General features: G+C 44.6%; 4 protein-coding genes across 5 annotated transcripts in view; 1 reads left to right on the top strand and 3 right to left on the bottom strand.

Moving 5' to 3' along the window:
* Window positions 1–406: 406 nt before the first annotated feature.
* pcna (proliferating cell nuclear antigen) lies at window positions 407–2,903 on the bottom strand. Its single transcript, XM_057033730.1, has 6 exons — window positions 2,450–2,903; window positions 1,652–1,749; window positions 1,513–1,580; window positions 1,237–1,431; window positions 974–1,097; window positions 407–867 (listed from the first exon to the last, which is right to left on the bottom strand). Exons 1-6 carry the CDS (start codon window positions 2,668–2,670, stop codon window positions 791–793), a joined length of 783 nt encoding a protein of 260 aa, XP_056889710.1. The 5' UTR covers window positions 2,671–2,903; the 3' UTR covers window positions 407–790.
* Window positions 2,904–3,285: 382 nt separating this feature from the next.
* On the bottom strand, window positions 3,286–7,444 carry zgc:152830 (uncharacterized protein LOC767682 homolog). Its single transcript, XM_057033727.1, has 16 exons — window positions 7,327–7,444; window positions 6,664–6,705; window positions 6,495–6,585; window positions 6,210–6,358; window positions 6,004–6,112; window positions 5,769–5,896; window positions 5,590–5,689; window positions 5,426–5,501; window positions 5,258–5,343; window positions 5,069–5,173; window positions 4,894–4,969; window positions 4,689–4,807; window positions 4,507–4,590; window positions 4,343–4,400; window positions 3,874–4,055; window positions 3,286–3,779 (listed from the first exon to the last, which is right to left on the bottom strand). The coding sequence occupies exons 1-16, from the start codon at window positions 7,335–7,337 to the stop codon at window positions 3,642–3,644; spliced, it is 1,554 nt and encodes a 517-aa protein (XP_056889707.1). The 5' UTR covers window positions 7,338–7,444; the 3' UTR covers window positions 3,286–3,641.
* A 471-nt stretch (window positions 7,445–7,915) lies between these two features.
* On the top strand, window positions 7,916–11,350 carry fahd2a (fumarylacetoacetate hydrolase domain containing 2A). Its single transcript, XM_057033729.1, is given in 10 exon segments — window positions 7,916–8,040; window positions 8,827–9,108; window positions 9,178–9,394; window positions 9,982–10,041; window positions 10,118–10,171; window positions 10,174–10,257; window positions 10,259–10,283; window positions 10,452–10,560; window positions 11,020–11,107; window positions 11,202–11,350. Coding segments are annotated over 9 exon segments (966 nt in total). The 5' UTR covers window positions 7,916–8,040; window positions 8,827–8,842; the 3' UTR covers window positions 11,265–11,350.
* A 48-nt stretch (window positions 11,351–11,398) lies between these two features.
* The window catches only part of gpat2 (glycerol-3-phosphate acyltransferase 2, mitochondrial), a 32,208-nt gene continuing 22,117 nt past the window's right edge, over window positions 11,399–21,489 (bottom strand). Inside the window, exons 14-24 of one of the 2 annotated variants that reach the window (XM_057033723.1) lie at window positions 19,361–19,491; window positions 19,191–19,261; window positions 18,811–18,971; window positions 18,590–18,693; window positions 17,636–17,820; window positions 17,114–17,191; window positions 16,055–16,177; window positions 14,118–14,238; window positions 13,920–13,988; window positions 13,552–13,607; window positions 11,399–11,989 (exon numbers count right to left, since the gene is read on the bottom strand). In XM_057033723.1, coding sequence (XP_056889703.1) covers window positions 11,870–11,989; window positions 13,552–13,607; window positions 13,920–13,988; window positions 14,118–14,238; window positions 16,055–16,177; window positions 17,114–17,191; window positions 17,636–17,820; window positions 18,590–18,693; window positions 18,811–18,971; window positions 19,191–19,261; window positions 19,361–19,491 — 1,219 coding nt within the window. In that variant the 3' untranslated portion in view covers window positions 11,399–11,869. The remainder of the gene's footprint in view (window positions 11,990–13,551; window positions 13,608–13,919; window positions 13,989–14,117; window positions 14,239–16,054; window positions 16,178–17,113; window positions 17,192–17,635; window positions 17,821–18,589; window positions 18,694–18,810; window positions 18,972–19,190; window positions 19,262–19,360; window positions 19,492–21,489) is intronic. The other variant, XM_057033724.1, reaches the window with a different exon arrangement.

Here is a 21,489-nt window from a genome sequence, read left to right as displayed (position 1 = left end):
CTGAAACATAATTTTAAGATAATTGTGTATTTGATATGTAACATATCAAGTTGCAGCTATAGGAAAACACTGAGGGTAAACGCATCCTTCTCTGCCATCTGCGTGAAAATAATGAGTGTATGTAATTACTTTTCGTAAACCAAAACTAGTCGGTTGGGCAGTTTATTACGTCGACTCCTCGTTAACATTCTGATGAGGCTGATTCAAGGTCACTGGTCCCGCTTAATGTTGACAGATAAGACTTGTGAGGACTAAGACAGCTCAGGTATTTGACAATTTAAAATGAAACCTCAGCAGTTTCATTTATTTTCTGTGCTGAAACCACGGAAAACAATTTAACTGGGGGGAAAAAAGCTTATTTCAAGAGTAAAGTGATTTACAATAAAATAAAGTGACCGAGAGCCGCTTTTATAAACGGAACATTTATTGACTTATTTATTTTGGACTGAACCAATGAATACAACAAGATTTGAACTGGTATAAGTATTTACAAATGCATTATCTACACACGAGATTTGAAAAATGCTTCCTTCAAATTGGGCAGAAATAGAGAATGCGGAGCAAAAAAGTGCTGAACTTTCCACTGGGGCTGTTAGGAGCACGGAGGTCTGCTGACTCAACTGAAGCTTCCACGCTATTCCAGAGGATCCTTGATAGAAGTTGACACGCATCTCCCACTGTTGCTCATGTTAGAGGAAGAGTTCCAGCCCTACAAGATGACCTCAATCATCTGATCACCAAGGATCTCCAACCGCCTGCACTTCTCTATGTCCCCCAGTTTAGGGCCACCTTAAGCATTCTCTTCATCAATCTTGGGTGCCAGGTAGTACTTCACGTGTCCCATATCAGCAATCTTGTACTCAACGACTGAAAAAGACAAAGACGGAAGCCATTGACAACACTATTATAGCACTATAAGACTATTAAAGCTATTGAAACATACTCTAACCAAATGCTGTTCATCTCGTCTTACCGAGGGGGATATCAGCCGACATGCTGAGGATGACTGTCTTGGACAACGGAGTTGCTTTGGTGAAGAAGTTCAGATAGTTGAGGGCAAAAATCAGCTGAACTGGTTCATTCATCTCAACTGTAACCTACAGAAAAGGGAGACAAGTGATAAAGGGTCTAACGTTGCCAAAGCTGGACCGAAACCAAAGTCTTTGGTTTGAACATTACATGGTTGGTAAACTGTGTAAACTAAGAGACGGTCTCCGTCGTCTCCAGCCAACTCACCGCCTCATCCTCTTTGTCTATGTTGCTGGTCTGGGAGAGTTTGATATTTCCGGTCCCCAGCTCTCCTGACGCAGAGAACTTGACTCCGTCTTTGGCGCAGGAGATCACGACCGCGTCCCCTATCTGGGACAGGTCGCGGCAGATACGGGCAAACTCCCCGGAGGGCATCTTCACCACGCAGCTGTACTCCTGCTCCTGAACAGCGTGTAGACAGGACAGATCAGAAACGGGGACGCACATAAAAGTGACAGCAAATACAAGCAGTCTTTTGCTTACTGGGATTCCAAGTTGCTCAACATCAAGGTCCATCAGTTTCATCTCATAGTCAGACACCTTCTCCTGATCTGGGAGACCAAACAAAGAGTTTGTTAAAGGATTAAAAATACAGAAAGTGTCCGTAACACTAAAAACTTACTGATGGTCTCAAAGACAAGAGCAAGTGTGTCTGCGTTGTCTTCTGCTCTGAGTGTGATGATGTCCTCGTTCCCAGCACATTTCAGGATCTTTGACATGCTGCATAATGACAAAAAAGGGAAATTCAGCATGATTTAACACAAAAGAAACACTTTGACTAAATATCTATCAACACTGCAATTCACATATTACGTACACAACTGCAAATCATTTATTTTTTCGGATTTTATTCCAGGGGTGTTTAGTTACAAAGCGGGAGACCGATGAGGAGGAAGCGGAAGTCGCCCAATTCCCGCCAAGACCCCTTACGATCTGGCGCTCAAGTGACGTCATGGCGCGGTCACAAAACCCTTTCAAAGTTTATTTCTCAAACCGTGAAACTACAGTAAATCACGATTTTCATGCGTACATACAAGGGCGGGCAGCTCCCGTCGTTTCCCCACTTATTTAAGGATAACGATGGGAACTCAGAAGGGACATGCCCGGACAGAACCGCCAAAATGGCCACTCTTTGTGAGCTGCAGCCACTCGAAACGAAATACTTTCTTGTTACCAGGAGATAATATACAGAACCAACGACCCAAAACACGCGGAACGCTGGACCAAAGCAAACATTTAAACATAAAGTTCTGCAGTGGGTCAAACTACGACAACTTGCCCCGTCAAATACGCTTGTTGCATTAGTCAACAGATCCTCCATTATTAAGCCAAACGACATCACGACAGAACACATCGACGTAGGCTGACCTGTAGTAAAGCAATATTAGAACATGAAAGCGATGTGTAACGTTAGTCCCACCTGCTGAGGTTCACCCCCATGGCGAGGTTTCTGTCACAGCGGTACGAGTCGAAGCCATCGTGCCTGAGGGTGAGCTGGACCAGGGAGACGTGAGACGAGTCCATGCTCTGCAGAGAGATGCCGGACGAGCTTACATCCCAGCAGGCTTCCGTGATCAGATCCTTCAGAGCATCCAACAACTTCTTGAGGATAGAACCCTGGACCAGGCGAGCTTCAAACATGGTGTCTGTTGAGTGTTCCTACTGCCGAATAAAACGAAGAACCTCTGTCGCTTTTCTTCACCCCTTCGAAACGGGAAGTCTCGCTTGCGATGTCACCAAGTGGAACAGTGACGAAGATGCAGGTAGAACTTGGTTCTTTGTGTGATACGAGTTGACAGAGTAAGAAGAGAAGAAGGACAGGAGGCAGCGGAGTGAGGTTTAAGCGGGGAGCGCGCGCAAACTATACCTTTTAATGGGTTGCTCAATGGCGTCATTTCCGTATCCGTTCACCCGCTAAAAGATAACTGCGTCACGGCCATATTTAAAAATTATTTAGCAAAGAGAGCAATATAACTGTTGCATTATTCGGTAATGGATTTGTGTGAATAATCACAAATATTAAACACATTTTGGAGGCATATACAAAACGTCGAGTGTAATTATCATTTATGTTCTTTATGAAAACATCTTATGCGCAACGCAAGGCCCTCTGGGTAACGCTTGTTCATAACTGAAGAGCAGATTTTAAATCTGGAAACAACATTTGATTGTTTATAGGTGCACCGATTGTGGCAGGCGGAACACAACTGCTTATTTTTTTTATTCAGCTATTCTAATTAGATAAAAAGTCAGTCCTTTTGCAAATGTAGTTTCCTTTATTTGTCACCGAGGAGCTCGTAGTTTAAGACATACACTGAACCATATCAGCAAGTCATTCCCATTCTGTTACACGTACATTTCAACAAAGATTTTTAAAATTTCCCATTTAACCCCTGAGTATCATACGTATTCAGGCCACTAAAGCAGAAGACAGGGTGTGGTGGACCAAATGATGTAAAACCTTATGATTGACAATATGTTTGTGAAAATGAATCATGTCTAACGTAACTGGAAATATGAAGGGGGAAAAAAGCTGATTTGTTAGTAGCAGGTAACCGAAATTAGTTGCCACCGACCGCTGACACTAGGATGTTTATATCTGAGCGATTCATTTAGACCTCCCCAGACATGATGTATTTAGTTGCCATGGTGATGACCGGGGCTCCTGTTGGGACACCGGGAAAAGGACCACTGGACCCAGCGATGTCAATGTGGGAATATGGCAGTGGTGCCGTAGAGTCCACGCCGTGCTGCATTGGAGTTTGTGAAAAAATACAAAAAGGAATTTAAGTACAGAAAGGACCAAGTTAATTTACATAAGTTATTTTGATAACGTGTTCCCACCTTGTCAAGTCCTGAGGCCATGATGAGGAAAGCTGCAGGGGTCTGATGTCCTCGGGGTGTAGCCGAGGACGGCAGGTTGTTGCACTGCAAAATGTCCTCATACTCAGACTTGCCCTTGTGGAACTCGTAGTCCTCTCGTCTGATTCTGGACACCTCAAAAACATCTCCCAACACCTCACCAGCTGCACTCAGGATGGTCACACACACACACACACACACACACACACACACACACGGAAACACACAACAACAATGCTATTGAATGAGAGGAGTAACAATCGAGAACCACTGACCGTGAACTGAATTTAAACATTTACTGTAAAAAAATTGATTGAAAATATGTCTCAAATTTTTTTGAATGTAAAAACATTCCTTGTAAAAATACATTAAAGTTATTTGAAGGGAAGCAGGCTGCAGCTAACAGCTGTTGCAGATGGTTCTTTTTTTGCACTTCCTTTTTTCCCTTCACCTTTTTGCCAGTCAGCAGCATTTTGGTTGCGATGGGCCGGTCCGTTATCCATAATGATCTATAAAGGAGTGATTTAGGAAAAAAAGAGATAGATGCTTTGCTTAATCTTTGCGCGTGAAAAAATCCCCAAATCATTGAAAGCGTTGCGTTTCTATGGTACTCACGGAGTAGTGGGGGCCCATTGCTCTGATAGCATGACCAGTCAGAGTAGCAATGGTAAAGAGCTCAGGAGCAGTCACACTCAATGCCTGCACACACACACACACACACACGCACATAGATAAGTGAGGGAGGCAAATTATGGAGAGTATGACCGAAGTACTGAAGGCCTGGGATTATTACAAACCTTCTCTTTCATCTCACAGAGCAGGTCAACCATCACCATCCGTCCCTCAGCGTCGGTGTTTCCAACTCTTACTCTGCGACCCGCGCGAGACACCACCAGCTCGTCGGCCACGTAACAGTCTGAGAAAAAACACCCGCACACACACCGACGTCAGGAAAATATGAAAATGTGAATGAAAACGTGGTGAAAAGAAGATCCCGCTGACCTGCACCGACACTGTTCCTCACCATGGCCATCGATCCCACGACCTTCAGATGTTTAGGCTTCAGCTTGGCTAAAACCTAGCAAGAAAGATAGTGAGCTTCCACGATGCGTCTTATGCCCTCACAGCAGTCGCCTTGTAACATGTGACCTCGCTTCTCCTTTATTTTAGGAATTACCTGGAAGAAGCCAGCAACGGCCGCAGCGCCACACTTGTCCCTGTGCATGCCGGCCATGCAGCCTCCGGCCTTGATGTCGGCCCCGCCGGTGTCGTAGGTGATGCCCTGCAGGAAACCAGAGCGACACGAGCGGTGAGATCCGGACACGCTCAGATCCGCGCTCGGCAGAAGATCTCGAACCCTTCTCACCTTTCCCACCAGCATGAGTGTCTTCTGGATGGGTCCATCTCCGCAGTACTGCAGTTTGATAACTCTGGCCTGATGACGTGGCACAGCTGCAGGAGGAAGAATTAATCGCACCAGGAAGTGCAGAACGTGTGAAGAGAGTTATAATCAGGGGTCCAAACAACGTCCTACCGTTGGCACAACGGTTGACGGCAGCCAGGCATGGATATTCCTTCTCCAGAACCTTCAGGTCACTCACGATATCTACCTAAAAATTAACTAATTATTCAAGCATTTGAGGAAGTAACTGACTTTTTTTTTTTTTTGTTTGCACACATTAGAATACTTCGTGCTACCTTCACAGGGCTGTTCTTAAAGAGTTCCTCCACATATTCAGCCACACGCGGAGCAGCCATTCGCTCCGGGTCTGAGCCTCCAATGTCACGACACGCGAGTCTGCAGACGGGACAAAGCACAGAGGCTGAGGCGAGACAAGATCGGGCGTCCTAAGCAGGGCACCGGTCATCCCACCCACCTTCCACTCTCCAGAGCATCAGCCAGCTTCACAAGGCTTTTCCCCTCTTTCTCCTGTGCTGCCCACAGCCCCAAAACACACACCTTGTATTCACTGGATTTTATATGGGCCTCTCTAATCTCCAGGGGCTTTTGTGGAAGAAGAAAAAAAACAAGAGTATGAGGACATTATTACTGGCTAATCCAAATTCAAATACAATCCAGACAGCTGAATAACTTTGATTTTTTTTTTTTACCATGTAGAGTGCTTGGAGAGCCCCGAGTGCAGCCACCAGACTGCTGTTTTTATAGTCCTTGTGTGGGGGGCAGACCAACAGTGGCCGCTGCATTCCAGCTTTCAGGGCCCTGGAAGTCAAAAAATGAAAGAAACACGACTTGAACCGTAAATGTGAAGCTCTAAAAGGTAGAATGGACAATAGAAAATGGGCCTGCCATTGCAGACCTTTTGATGCCGTTGATTGCCGCGTCACTAAAACGTCTGATATCGTCATAGTCACGGTTTAGAGGGCCAGTGGAGGCAAAGACCAGGCGGTTTCCAGGGAGACCTGGGACCTTCAAGACCACCACATCCTCTCCCAGCCCGCTGTCCACCTAGAAAGAGACAGAACCAAGTCTATCAGGAGATCAGGTCTCTTCCTGTGCAATTCTGAGACAGAGCCATGACGAAGATGGTTGAAGGTATAGAAAAAATGTACATGTTTGTGTATTTTACAGGGAAATGACTTACAGAGCTGTAGTCCTGCAGGGGCGCTTTCAGACTCTCCAGCTCAGCTGGCAGTGTGTCATGGCTCTGGGTCACCAACACAATGCCATCAAAACTGAAAAGAAAAGTAACACCATCCTCTCACTAACCATACAAATGACCAGAATGCAAAACAATCTCTCTGCGTGCTTACTTTTGGTTCTTGAAGTCAGTGGTCCACTCAGTAGGCTGGACGCTGGACACAGAAATACAAAAAGGGAATGTGTATTTTCTCCAGGAATGTCAAATAGTGGCATTTCTAGCCAGGAAGACACATCGGTTTGAACAGAGATGGTTCCTGATTGTACATTAACCTCTAAGACCTTTGAGATCTATGCTAATTCAAGGTGTTGACGGAGTGTGAAGGGTCAGTTTCTTGTCTCACTACAAAATGAATAAAAAATCGTGCTAGTAAGCATTTCTGCAGAGCAATGTCCACTGTAGCAGCAGAAAATAAGATTACACGACACGGAAACGAACTAATAATAGACAGGCAGTACGAAGTATTAAGTGAAAGAGAAACAAAATATTTTGTGGGAATTAGGAGGAAACTGACTCCACAAGAAATCAGACCTGAACTGCTACATCAAGAGATCATTTCTCCCCCACTCACCAATTCAAACCATGTTTTCCTATAATAAAACAAAGAGCCGTGTGCATAATAATCACACATTTAAATAGTCCAGTTGACACTAGCAATTTCGAATACACGTCACAATAAAACTCCGCCAAAAAGTGTGTCATAAAATGAGACCAGCAATCAACCAAATAAATTCGGCATGAAAGAATTCGTGTTTAAGCAGCCGTTTGGTCTCACCTGGTGCACATCGTGGACTTGTTCCACCGGCGTCTCTTCGAAGAAAGAGACAGACAACAGCAGCCAACTGCAAACCTTTCCTCCGCCTCGGCTGATCACATGACATCCAAGTGCCACTCGTGCTGCATTCGCGTCTTTGTCGTGATCGTAATTATCGCCATTCTGTTTTAAACGTTATATTTTGCCACGTTTGACGAGGGTCTTTGCCACAAAAACAGAAAAATATCAGTTTTGTCCTCTAGATTGATTAGCACATTTTCATCATACGTCAATATGTGTTAAATATAATGATATAATGATTTCAAAGGACGAAACGCTAAATGGATTCATAACATTCCTATTGTACGGGAACGCATCTTTTAAGATACAGGAGGGAATTGTAGTTTCTTGGAGGAATAGAAAAAATCAAATTTAATAAATATATCTATAAAGGCAATCGAGTTTAATCACTGACGTAATAATTGTAATAAAAATGACTAGTTTATGCATAAAAATCTTTCACTTAGTTGAATTATCTCGACTGACCTAATGAAACTGTGAGCTACAAACCGGAAGTAGTATTATTTGCGTTTTCGGTGCAGAGTAAGAGGTAAATATTAACCCACAAGTTAAGTGACATTTGTGCTGGTTGTTCAGTGCTTGTTACCGTGTGGAGATCGTCTTTAAATGCCTTAGAAAAACACTGACACTGCAAATATACAGGTCGAGCAGCAGGTAGGCAGAAGTTAGCAGCTGTGTTTTACTGTTTCCATGCGTGTTTGGGTGCGCGGTCCAACGCCGCTTCAACTTTTGGGTCAGTCGATAACGTCTGATAACAGTGTTCTCTGGCTCCCGCGATGATGCAATCTCTGTCTGTAGCTATAGATATATCTGTACACGTATACGCAGGGGAGATGCAACCTTTTTAAAGTGTGGGGGATGTGGTCCAGAGGTCACTCTGCTCTTCTTGACTTTTCCTTCCTCTTTTCTGACCTACTCAGTCTTGGCCAAATCTTCACAACGACACTAAAAATGAATTTAGGATTTTGTATAAACGCATGCGTGCTTATGGGATATAATATAGGACACCTGTGACACACACGTATGCAGCTTCTCTTCCCTTAATATACCTCTTTCACAAACGCTACACAAACAGAATGTAGTTATTTTAATCCTAAATTTATGCCACTGCTCACCTCAGAGAGCCCCCCCCCTAAGTGATGCCTCCGAATGTCTATCCTGGAGAAGCAGAGCTCAGGAGGCTCCAAATGAAGCTCCCTCAACCTCACTATAGATTACACCACAATACCATGAAACTATATCTAAATGAAATATTGAATGCTAATAGAAATGTGCATTTTACATTAGCATATCTACCAAAACAGTATTTAGGCTTTGAATAAGCGAGCTTTGGGTTCACACTTGCTGGCGTGTGGACTGTGGATCCAGTTAGTTCCGCCCTACTCAACAAATTGTGTACTTTGTGCTTCTGTCATTTTTTTGTACTGTTGAACCTTCCAGCCTTTGTCATTGCCCGATGCTCCTTCGTCCTCACTGTTGCGGCATCGTCAGGAGTTTATTTAATCATAAGAAACCGAGGAAGCTGCTGTGGCGATTTGTGAGCAGTGCGGCGATGCGTCTGGTACAGTTTCATCGTCTCGGTGACGGCGGGGGCATCAGAGTGGGAGTGGAGCAAGGTGAGGGGCTCGGCGTGGTGGACCTGAAGGCCTTTGACCCCTCCATGCCATCAACAATGAAAGAGCTACTGGAGCTGGGAGACCAGGGTCTGGAGTGTGCAGAGAGGTATCTGGAATGAAGGTTTATTCTCAGTGGATACGCAGCGTCTCCTCACATGGGTTCGTGCTTCCTTAGGGCCTTGTCGTCTGGGCAGTTTGTGTTGGAGCGATCACACATCCAGCTGCTGGCTCCTGTTTTGGCCCCAGAGAAGGTGGTGTGTGTGGGGATGAACTACCGGGATCACTGCTTGGAGCAGAATGCCCCAATTCCCAAAGAGCCAATTATCTTCAGCAAATTCCCCAGTGCCATCACAGGCCCGTACGATGACATTATCCTGCCCTCAGAGAGCGAGGTGAGGCCAAGAGCGGCTCGATGGGGGGCTTTGTGGGCGGGACCCTTTAAAATCCGGGCCTAAAATCACTTAAAATTTGTTTTCCGGGATTGATCCAGCAGCTGATGCAAATCGGCGGTATCGGGGCTGGAGCGCCACCCAGTGGTGAAAAGGCAAAACAACGCCTTTGGTTTGAACTTTAACGCTTTGTAAAACTTATCCAAAAACCCAGAGGGCCAGAGAAAATCTCCAAGCCATTAAAGCGTGGAAATTTAATTAACATTTGACTTTAAATGACCCAAATTTGTGGTTAAAATAGCATTAATATGACTGAATGTAAAAATGTGAAGCTTGATTTACGCTCAATAGGTGCACCAGACATGCATGCGCACATTTGCAGGTGATTTTATTTGAAACAATTTGCTTAACTTTTCTTTTACTGCCACATTGTGCAAATAGTCAATATTTCCCAGTTGTATCTCTTCACGTTGGCAGAAATGTAAATTTTCACATATACTGCACCACATAGTTGTCACACACCTCCCGACCAACTGCCGTGTGGTGTGTTGCCGGGATACCGATGTGCTCGCTGCTTCCTCTCATTGAAGGAGGTGGACTGGGAGGTGGAGTTGGCGTTTGTGATCGGACGAAGAGGAAAACACATCAAGGTCGGCATCGCCGCGCGACCTCTGACCCGCTCTTGTGAGGGGGGAGTGCTGCAGTCTTTCCATTCTCGCCCTTCAGGAGGAAGACGCCCTCTCCTACGTCGCCGGTTTCACGGTCGCCAACGACGTCAGCGCGCCCGCGACTGGCAGATGAAGCGCAACGGGAAGCAGTGGCTGCTGGGAAAAACCTTCGACAGCTTCTGTCCTCTCGGCCCCGCCGTTGGTGACCACCGACGCGATCAAAGGTGAGAGACCGCGGCGCTGTTCATGAATCTGCATCTCTGGTGTATGAGCTGTCGTTAATTTAAGCCTCTGAATATGATCCAAGTGAATTATGATGAATGATCAAGGTGGCGGTGGGGGTCCTGGAGCACTAGACAAGTAGACAGTGACAGGGATCATTTCACCCCCAGATCCTCACAATCTGGCTCTCCGCTGCCTCGTTAATGGAGAGTCGGTCCAGAGCAGCAACACCCATCAGATGATCTTCAAGACGGAAGCGCTGGTTTCCTGGGTCTCCAAGTAGGTTCTCTGGGGTTTGGTTTCACCCTCATTCAGACGATCGTGATATAAATCAAACTTTTCGTATCCCCGGGGAACTTTAGGTGACACCGCCAGTTTCCACTGAAGGGAATATGCAAATCGGTGTCTGGTGGCATTTTTCAAATTGTGCCAGCAAATGGCTGGAATGACATGCTTCATCGGAGGCCCTGCAGCGCTGTGACAGGCGGGGGCATTAGGTTTGGGATTAATGGCTGGAAGGCGTCTCCATCTCTCATCTGACTTCATGTTGACAATGTCAGACCTATGCACAATCAAAACTGCTGCCTCAAGCTCCAACCTGACTTTAAATGAGCATAAAATGCATAGGTTCCATGAACGGGGGAGAAATGAGCAGTTATGCACAGCCATTAGGGAGGCTCTGCAGGACAGGCTACTCTGTCCCTGAACTCTGGCCTCTGTTGTGTTTGGGCCCGTCAGGTTTGTCACGCTGACTCCCGGTGATGTTTTCCTAACGGGCACTCCTCCGGGTGTCGGCGTCTTCAGGAAACCTCCCGTCTATCTTAAGGTAATTTCACAAGTATTAATCTCAGAGTAATCTATAAAGCCTCTGAACAGCCCTTATAGAGAACACAAAAAGGCTTTTTTGTTCTTTCTTTCAGAAAGGAGACGTGGTGGAGTGCCAGATAGAGCACCTGGGCTCCATAATCAACAAAGTCGTTTAATCCCTGACCTGAAAATCTGTCTGAATACTAATAATCCCTGGGAGGACGTCGGCACTAAATAAATAAATAACAGTTACATGATTAAATGTGTTTTTGGCCTCACATTGCTTGTCAAGTATTCTGATCTCCAGACATTTTTCATGCGCACAATGACTTTTATTCCAGCTTGAATGGCCTGGAGCAGCTTCTCTGAGCTGTGGATTGAAGAAAAACATAGACAAAACCCACAAAGAATATAACATTTCAAAGAACTAAACTCACTTTTGAACTCCAAACCTGCTCTGATCTGGGAGCTTTAAATGAACATCCAGTTAGGAGTGAGAAAATACAACAGTACACGGATCCCGCCACTGGGTGGCAGCAAAGTTCCTTGATCGCAGTTAACTAGGAAAAAAAACTGAGCTGAGCTCAACATTCCCTTTACAAACATTTATGGCTCTAACTCAAAAACACAAAGTACACTTTTATAAATGCCTGAAAAACGAGTTTCAGCACTAAAAATACAAAATGTGCTGCTATTAACATAAATGCATTTCAGCCATTTGAATACGTAACACAAGTTTCTGACAGCGTTAGAGGCAAGACCGGAAAAAAAGCCTCAGGCTTTAATTGTAAAGGTACTGTGAGATGAAGCGGGTCAGTTTCAGCCTGTTTTCAGACTGATGGAACAGAGGACTGACCTCCAGCATGGCACCATCTCCTTCCCTAGCCTCCTCCAATAGGACCTAAAGGTAACAGAAACAGCCCTGTGAGGAGACGTCCATGCAACAACGCGTTGCATTCAGTAATTACGGCTCTAAACATTTATCTTTCAGGTGGGAGTTTGCTGCTCCAGGACATATAAAAGAGGGAGTATAGACATAAAAGCTAAAAACAAAGGAGCCCCCCCGTTGTCGTTTCTTCTTTATGGCGGTGGCGATGGCTACGCTGAAGTTTCCCAGGATTCGAGCCGAAAATCTTAACATTCAAGGCAGCCTGGCATCAGGGATTAGAACTAGCAACTGTTTCCAACTGCTGATGTTGAGAGGACACCCAGGAGGCTGCCTTCTGCTGAAAGACTTGTAAACCCGGAGCAGGATGTTTATTTCCGTACATACATATTTTAAAAAACAGCATCAAAGCGTATTTTCTCCAATATTCGATAAACAAGCTGCTTCTTAAAGTTCCCTGCAGGTCTTTGCCAATGAGATAAAAGAGAGGTTATCTCCGCTCTGGCACAAAGAAAAACCACTTGGGAACTTCTGCAGCCTGATGATCCATCACTGTACGGCTCTATCCGGCCTCATCACCTCTTTACGAGTGCTTTTCTCTTCGGGTCACCTCCAGAATCCCCAATCCGGCACCAAAACTGCTGTGAAAACAACTGCAGCTCCAATATTGTGGCTGCATCGTGCCCTTAAAAAGGCCTGACGAAGCAGAAGGGATCCACATCCGTTTCAAAAACCAGGCTCACGTTTCAAGGCCGCTGTCAGGACTTGATTTTATGCAGAAAGGCTCTTTAATGTTTTATGCATGGACCAACCACTGGTGTTGGCCACACTGGTGCACGCCTGGATCCACCGGGCACGGACGGATGGTTCTGCTGATGCCCCTCTGAGCATCTATTAAGGCTTACGAGCCTTTATGACGACAGGCGGGGGGCGTCGTTGGTTCTGGGTGCGGATTCTGACCTTTAGCTCCGTCTGTACTACATCGCGCTGTTCTGTTATTCTTCCAGAAGGATCAGGTCCGGTTCTGATCCCGGCGCGGTTGTGATCGGCAGCAGGGAACGGGACAAATGATCGATCCCCATCTGGGCTCTGTGATCCGTCACAGTTCTGACTGCTGGAACAGGCCCCCCATTTCTACTTGTTCAGCACTTGTCTGACAGGTTATTTAACATTTTCTGGGGAGATTTCTGGGAATTTAACGGTTTAATCTTGATTTCCATTCATCACATCGCTCCTCCTCCTCAGACGTCCCAACATCTGCTTTTATGTGACAGTTTTGGAATCAAACATAGACGTTAGCATGGATATTCTCCCCAGATCGGTGACTTTAAATAAGTCGCTCAAAATTACAAATAAAACTTTTATTTTATTATAATTAGAGCAAGTCCTTAAACTAATCTCATTTTAAAACTATATTACTTTTGACCCTCGCATCCTGCCACTTATTTCCATAAAAATCAGTTATTTCTATGAATATAATCTAATATTTATGGGGGTGGGATTGGTTCCAGCTTCAGTATTCCGGACGCTGACAGATTTACAAACACTCACACACTCACATAAAAGCTGCCACTCACCCCCAGGTCTATCAGAGTTCTTACAGCACTATGTGCCGCCTCCTCGGAGCAGCTCTCTGGGACATATTGCACAAAGTCAAACATATATCAAAGGAACAAACTGTACAGCTGGAAGAAAGGTTTGTTTTAGCAGAAGAGCCCTAACCAGCATGGCTGATGAAACTTTCCGCCAATACATTAGCAAAGGGGGTCATTTTAATTCAAAGGCTGTTTTCTATTAAATAGAAGGTGCTGGTCTGTTTGTCTCGAAGAAAGACTGAATCAGTGAGTAAAGTGACGAGATTCTGATGACACAAAGAAATGTGTGTGTGTGTGTGTGTGTGTGTGTGAGGGAGAGACAGTTTGAGGAGATGCCATGTTGAGCTCACCGTAGTGCTGTTGCTTTTTATTTGCCGTGTCACACAGGTGGGAGAGTACCTGAGCGACAAACTCTGCTCCTGCAGTGTAGGGAGAGAAAATGTGACCAAAACGTGCACTGGAAGCAGTCGCTGCAGCGGCAGAAAGTCCTGACAGTGAACGCCTCACGGTGTGACCGAAGCACCGGCGTTCACATGTGGTGCACGTACTCGGAAGAGGTGTGTGTGAAAGCTCCAGCCCAGCAGTGGTCCAGCACAGCGCCCTCAGATGAGCAGCGAGCATGTTGCAGAGGAAGAAGAGCATCTCCGGACATCGGCTTGGCTGACTTATCTGGGGAAGCGGAGGCAGAACAAAGTGATCGGAAATGGCACAAGGGCGGGAGCACCGAGGACAGAAGGTCAGGGATGAAAGGACAATCTGAGCAACCGAAGAGGTCGATCGGCCCCTTTTCAGGCCGTCCAAGCTTCGTCCTCGTGCCGCTGGACGCCGTGAACGGGGACATTCCAGCGTCTAATGAGTGCTCACTGACGGGCTAACTTAATTACTGTGAGCATGTTCAAGCCTCAACATACAGAATTTGAAAGCAGTGGAGAAAACCAGCGTGGAGGAAACAGCAGAAATGAACCAGCGTGGTGGAAGAGTCCAGCAGCAGCTAGAATTCAGAAGACTACGCTAAAACTACTGCTTGGATCTTAATAAAACTGGCGGATGGACAATCTGCCAAGAAGGAAAACAATTAAATGTTGGTGCTAGTCCAGGGATTTTAATTTATGGGCTGCTGGGGTTTGCCAGCGCTTTGCTCTCCGCTGCATGGAATTCTGCTCCAGGAGGAGACGGGTTCTGTCCAATTAACATCGAGGATATATGGGGCAAAATACCACTTCTATCAAAAGAGTTTTCTATGTCCAGGAGGAAATAAAGTTTCCAGACACTGTTCTAATATTACACATCGCCGAACTAAAATATTAATCATGCAACATTTGTGGGGGGAAATGATTTTGTTTCAAAAGGTGCAGTTACATAAGACACATTTTGTTGTTCATCATGTACAGTATCAAAGTCACAAAATAACACGTTAATGTGCTCAAAACCCACATGACATCATCCAATGAATAGTTAGGAGTCCTGGCATTAGCACGCAGGAGAGCTCGGATCCTGACTGAAACCTTTGGCCACCGTGATTTAAAAAGGAAACACAATTCTTCTGCAGGAAGCAAAATAAATAATAATGAAATACATCAGTCATGAGAGGAACAAGTCCTTCATTTGTCACATACGAGTCAATTAGCATTCAGGTTATGCTGCTCAACCTCGTAACTGCTTTTGTAATGGAGATTTAGCCATTTCAAAGTGCTTCTCATGTGATGTTTTTGATATTTTTGAAAATGCCTTGTGGGCTGTCACCCTGGATGCTTCTTTGGAAGGTCAACCAACATAAAGCTTATTTTGCTCTTGCGTAACATCCAGGCTTGGTCTAAAACTGCTATTCATGGCGGGACTGTTCCTATTTTGCAGCCTGCATACAGTTTAAAGAACAGTAATGAGAGATATAACTGTTCAATTGTTGCTCCTTAAGCTGGCGTAGTGGAATACTGTAACACCCTCTTATGAGCTACACGTGGCTCAGTGATCCTATGTGATCCACCCCTTAGCACTTTAGGGTGAAAGGCTTAGTTTTCAGATGAAAGTGCAAAACTTTTATTCCGTTTGGAAAATGGATCGTACTACAGCTGACGGGAAGTGAGCTTGCGCCAGTATTGGTAGATTATATGTAGGCATAGAAGAACGCCGCAGAGTAGAAGAAGAACCGTAGCAACAATCACTCCTAATCTACGTTCTCTGCTACTTTAAGTTTCGGTTGCTCCTCAGAGTAAGTTCATGGTCAACTGCAAAACTTTGCTTCTTGCCATTATAATGGTCATCGTTCTGCAAATGTTCCCTGCTGTGATCACGTGCCTAAATAAAGCTCCGAGGACGTTGCCGCCACCTACTGGCCGGCCACGCGTACTACAGCGTTTTGGTGGTCTGCACGGATCATTACGGGGAAGCGTTTAGCTACGGATTTGGAAGACCTTGTGCCTATGGGGCCTGCGTTAACATCGATGAACGTCTGTTGAGGACAAGACAGCAGAGATTTGCTGTGTACCTTGTAGGAATGCTGCTCCTGCTCGTCACAGTCAGTGTCACTCTGATAAGGGTCATCACTGGTGCTCCACTTCAGCATCCCGTCCTTATTCCAGGTGTCACAAATGGGAACACTCCTAGCGATCTAAACAGGAAACAATATTTCAACTTGTGTTTCTTTGCAAAACAAACGGCCTTCTTTTGAAAATCTAATTTAGACTCTGAAGCTAACTCATCCCCATGGGTGTATCTTCAGGACGAAGCTCATATTGTCTGCTTCATCTGGCAGAAAATGTTTATGGTGGCTGTCTCTTATTCAACTTGCCTGTTAAGAAAGTTCAATAAATTGAGAACTTATTTAACCTGTTTTCTGCGGGGGACTCAGACTGAATTTGCCCTTTTCTCACAAGTTTGTTGTGATTATAATCAACTATTTTGCTCCAATTGCTGCCATGATCAAAGAGAAGGGAATATTATTACTACAGACTGTGCAAAATTCAAAAAGTTTTCAGGTGAACTAAGAGCTAAACTCTTATTGTGCACATTCCAGCCTTTTTAAACCCATTTTAAAATACTTGTGAATATTTTTACAGTCCTTGGTCTGCACCTTGCTACATGTCAGACCTCTGAGCACAATGTCGTTGGGATGTACTTTGAGATTCTTGAGCTGAGGTCTTCTGTCAGGTTCTGAGGCCTGACTGAAAACTAAACAGAACACATTTGTAGTCAGAAGCCCGAGGCTCTGGAACAATCTGCCATTGGCAATGAGGGCAGCTCAGTCAGTGATTTCTTTTAAATCTGTCTTTCAAACATGGGATTACTGCAGAGCACCGCCCGACTTTAGGAAGTTTGACTTATTTTAGCTGTGGTTTTACACCTCCTGGTTGGTTTAAAGTGTTGAAGCTTTTTATGTGCATTATTTGCTTGCCTTCTTTCCCTTCTGATTTATTTTATAATGTTGAATTCGGAATGTTCTACTGTTTTGAGTGTTTCAGCTGAAATACAAATGGAAAAGACGTTGAACAGTGAACAACATTAAATTATGCAGTAACGTAGAGAAATAAATATAAATTTTTCCTACTTCCTCCATAACAAGGATTCCACAGCGGACCAAACTCTCAACAGCATCCAAAGCGAAACTTTGAGATGACTGACAGGGCTGAAGAGAGAGACAGAGGGGTGGAGATATTCACTGGTCAGACAAACAAACACTGTCAGCCCATCACATTTCTAAGAAGACTGCCGACAGCAGCCAGAAAGCATGTTGTAGTGAAGAATCTGAGGAGGAGAATAAGAACTTGGCAGCAGGAGTAAGGGGTAAAACCCATAGCTTTCAGCTACAGAGACAAGAAGGAGGAGCTGTTGAAACAAAAGGTAGACAAAGAGAGGCTGGATGAGATTTTGGGAGCTTAAAAGTCAGTCGGAGGACGTACTCTAGGTGCCCTTACACAGACATGGACAGATGAAGTACAAAGATCTGAACCCTCTTTCTTCCAAAGATACGGGCAGCAGAGCAGGATGAAGGGCCGTTCGGCTCTATTAAGCATCCACTGAGTGAGACACAAGGTTGTGTGTGGCTGCTGTGATAGGAATTCAAACCTACTGGCAAGAAGCCTGGAGGCAGGAGATGGCAGAGCTGCAGAGCTCTCTCTATCAGCTCCGACTGACAAAGCACCACATCAAAGTCCATGTCACCTTTCACCTTCTCCCCATCAACACCGCCGCTCTTCACGCTGCTGCTGACGCCACTAGCAACCACCTCGCACAGCATGGCTGACACCGCACATGCTAATAATAAACAGAGACACACAGAGAAAGAGGGGAAAAGCTCAAACCTCACCAGAATTTCTTTCAATTCTTGGTACTTTTAGGCCTATTTTTAAAAACGACCAATTCCACAACCCATGTTTGAAGCATTTGTGGAAGTAAATGGACTTCAGCCTGGGATCTGGGGTTCCAATTCATAGGCTGTTTTTATAACTATGGTAACAGATCAACTGATTCTACAAACATTTTTAATAAGCAGTCATGATTGTATATATGAGTAAAAGCCAAACATACAATGCATGAATTTGGGAAAAACAAGTATGTTGGGTGTTAGCAATAGTCGCCTGACCTTTTTCTTAAACTCTGTGTTAAATGTAATTAGCTGCAAAATGAAATGGGGCTGTGGTGCATTCAAGTCCTCATTTCACTTCACATATTTGTACCCAACACACTCGGTACCCCAGTGGCAGCCTGGCAACGTCATGTTCCCAGGAACACAGCACACTCTTAGAGGTCATTCTTTATATTCTGTTAGATCTCTCTTTAGCTATGGAGCATAAAATAAAAGAGATTCCTAATTCAAAACAATGGAAAATATAAGCTTGGTTTGTCATAGTAAAGACTGAATGAAGACAGCTTGCAAAAATTAAGATGTGGAATGTGGAAAGTTTGCTTGTCTGTGATTTAAATATTCAAACTGATCTTCACACTCGATGGCGAACATTTAAAGCCACAGTCAAGGCCGCCCACACAATATAGTCGCTCTGCCCATGCATGAAAAATCACTCACCACCCACAGCTTCCAAAATAAAGGTGTGGGTAATGATGTTAGCCTGGTTGCTGAGGTGCAGCGTGGCAGCGAGGGATGGATGACAAGCAATGAAAGGGTCTTTCCTGGGGGAGAGGAACCAAAAGAGAAAAAAGGAGGAAAGTGGAGTAGAGGTTTCACAGAATAAAGAGATTTTTTATGAGCAATATAGTAGAGCTCTCATGTTCTTAGAGAAAACCAACCAAGTAGGTGCTGCAGCGATGAGAAGGTGAGGGGCGAGCAGAGAGAGGGCATAATGGACAACGTGCGTCACGCTCCCTCCGAAACCAACGTCTTTGTTCCTGAACAAAACCTCCTCTGTGAGCCAGACCACATCACGGCACAGGACAGAAACACTCACGCCCTGAGGAGCACACGGACGTGAAAGGTAGTTGGTCCTCAAGTGAGATCTGGTGGTTTTAGACAGGTGGGCACGACTCATAAAATGACTGTTGCACTCCAAGAAACAAGCATGAAAACTCATTGTGTTTATGAGCCTCCTGATGGGGAGCAGAGGCGGGTTTAGCACTGAGGGGAGTAACTGCTGAGCAACCAAGCAAACGCGGGGACGGTTAAAACTTGCCTTGCGGTGTCTGTAGAGCAGAAGACTGGACACCAGACTGGTTGACATCACAGCCGTGCAGGAGGTTGCGGCTGAAGAGTGGATAACATGAATTTATCCACAGAAAAATCATTCAGAATGAATCACCAAACGAGATTTATGCTTCGGCGGATCTACACAATAAGACACACAAAAAATAAGATGGAGGATGATTGCGACGAGGCGGTCTCTCTCCAGCTCAGTGGGTTCTTGGAGTTCAGATGGATAATATGAAGAGGGCAGAAGCCATGACATCCTCCTCCGCCCAAACCCGCTATCAATCCTTGAGAAAAACAAAATGAAACAATGATGTCAGGGTAAATTAGATTTCCTGTTTCTCTACCCAACGAAACACCTTCAATCTGACTTCTTTTAATAACATTTAAATATGTTAAAACCATGTGAAAATATAATTTCATGTCAAGTCATTTTTATATTTGTCTGTTTAAAGCATGATTTTAATTTTAGTAAACTCTCTGAAATATTGGTTTATAATCAACCACAATTAGTCATTTACGATCCCATAAAAATTAATAAAAGAGGGACCAGCTAGTAGATTGGTGAGTGGTTGTAATCAACTTAATCCCACGTGCACAGATATTAAAACAATAGAGAAATGCTCTGACTATTCCACTGTTGATGATTAATTTGTTATTCCACACTGGAGCAGAAACAAAAGTTGTGTAGTGCTGTCGCTGGTCGATGCCTGGTTGTTTTTCCCGGAGGTCATTTTGTCTCAACGATACCTCTCAGAGCGAATAAACGACATGGCTCAGCTCCGCGTTGGAGAGGGGCTGTGTAATTTGTCTATGTGAGTACAAACTACCTTTCAGAGCTGAACGTCAAGCTGCTTCTCCCAACCAGCTCCTCTTATCTACTTTTGGGTCATTTAAAACAAAAGCAATTAAAAGCTTTTGCCAGAACAAATAACTGAGAATTACAAAGTAAAAAGAGACTCTAAGAACTCAGAAAAAGAATAAATACTGCACTAACATAGGTATTCAGACCATTTGCTATGAGCCGTGAACTTTAGCTCTGTTGTCCCCTATTTCTCTTGTTCTTTAAGGTGGTAAATGAAGGTCTTACAGTGCATGTCAGAGTGAATACGAAGCACAGGTGTAATCTGAGGGACTCTCAGACGATGGCAACAACCTTCTCTGGTCAGATGAAACCGAGATAGAAGGTTCTGATCTTAGTTCAAAGTGCCATATTTGAAGGAAACACTGTCCGCATGCCCACTATCAATCCCAAATTTTGTTCATTAACAGCGTCAGGGTAAGTGGAGACTCCGGACCTCCTCCGAGGTTCACTTTCCAACAAACAAACAATCCTAACGGTAAAGATGATAAAGAAGTGGCTTAGGGACCAATCTCTGGATGTCCTTGAGTAGGACAGCAAGATCCTCGATGTGAACCCAAATCAACTTCTCTGGAGAGAAATGGCCGTCCGCTGACATCCTCATCCAAACAGCTGGATCTCGAGGGAATGATGGAATAACCCCGAACTGCACCGTAAATCCGGACCTCCTCAAACTGATGAGCTGCACACTGTAAAGCGGATCCTCGCACTTCTTCAATACTGCACGTTCCACTAAAGCCTCAAGGAATCGTGTTAATCTAACAATGATCACAGTTGTAAAATTTTATTGACTATGTGTTTGTGTGCGTCTGTGTGTGTGTTGGAGGGGATTAAAAAAAACCCTGGGCTAGATGTGTTTCACAGTAACCTGAATTTGAAGGCAAGGTCTGGAACTAATTAAGTAAATCTCAGTTTACGCACCCGGAAAGGGCTCAAAAACTTCATTTTTCTTATGTGTTTCAAGGGTTTTAGTTATAAAGTGAGTCAGCATTTTAGTCGCTGTTTTCTTTGCCCTGAATCTCTGCTGTGCATGTGTACAGAGAAGCAGCAGCAGTGTAGCTGTAATAACCAAGACAGATGGTGACAGTGCTCACTGGAAATAAGTATAATCTCATTATTTTGCTCTTGGTATTGTATTGTAAGGCCAGTGATAGAGTTTCAAAGCTGAACCTCAAGCAGCAAAGAACAAAGAGAAAGAGGACTCACTGAGTACACACAATATTAAGAGCTGGAGCAAAATAATGCTGAGATACACATGCAAGTGCAGTTTGATTACAATCCAATCTCCATCTCTCTGACTGTCTCTTCATTTATCACCTCCCATCTCTTTTACTCAAGCTGTTTATCAGGATCCTCTTCTCAGAACGATTAAGACAGGCCTCTTTGCTTGTCAGATACTGTGCCGGGAGTGAGTGAGGATGTT

Source organism: Takifugu flavidus, chromosome 5, assembly GCF_003711565.1.
Source record: "Takifugu flavidus isolate HTHZ2018 chromosome 5, ASM371156v2, whole genome shotgun sequence".
In the NCBI taxonomy this organism is placed as follows: domain Eukaryota; kingdom Metazoa; phylum Chordata; class Actinopteri; order Tetraodontiformes; family Tetraodontidae; genus Takifugu; species Takifugu flavidus.
The sequence above is the reverse complement of the archived record's forward strand: the minus strand, read 5'-3'. Positions and strand labels throughout refer to the sequence as shown.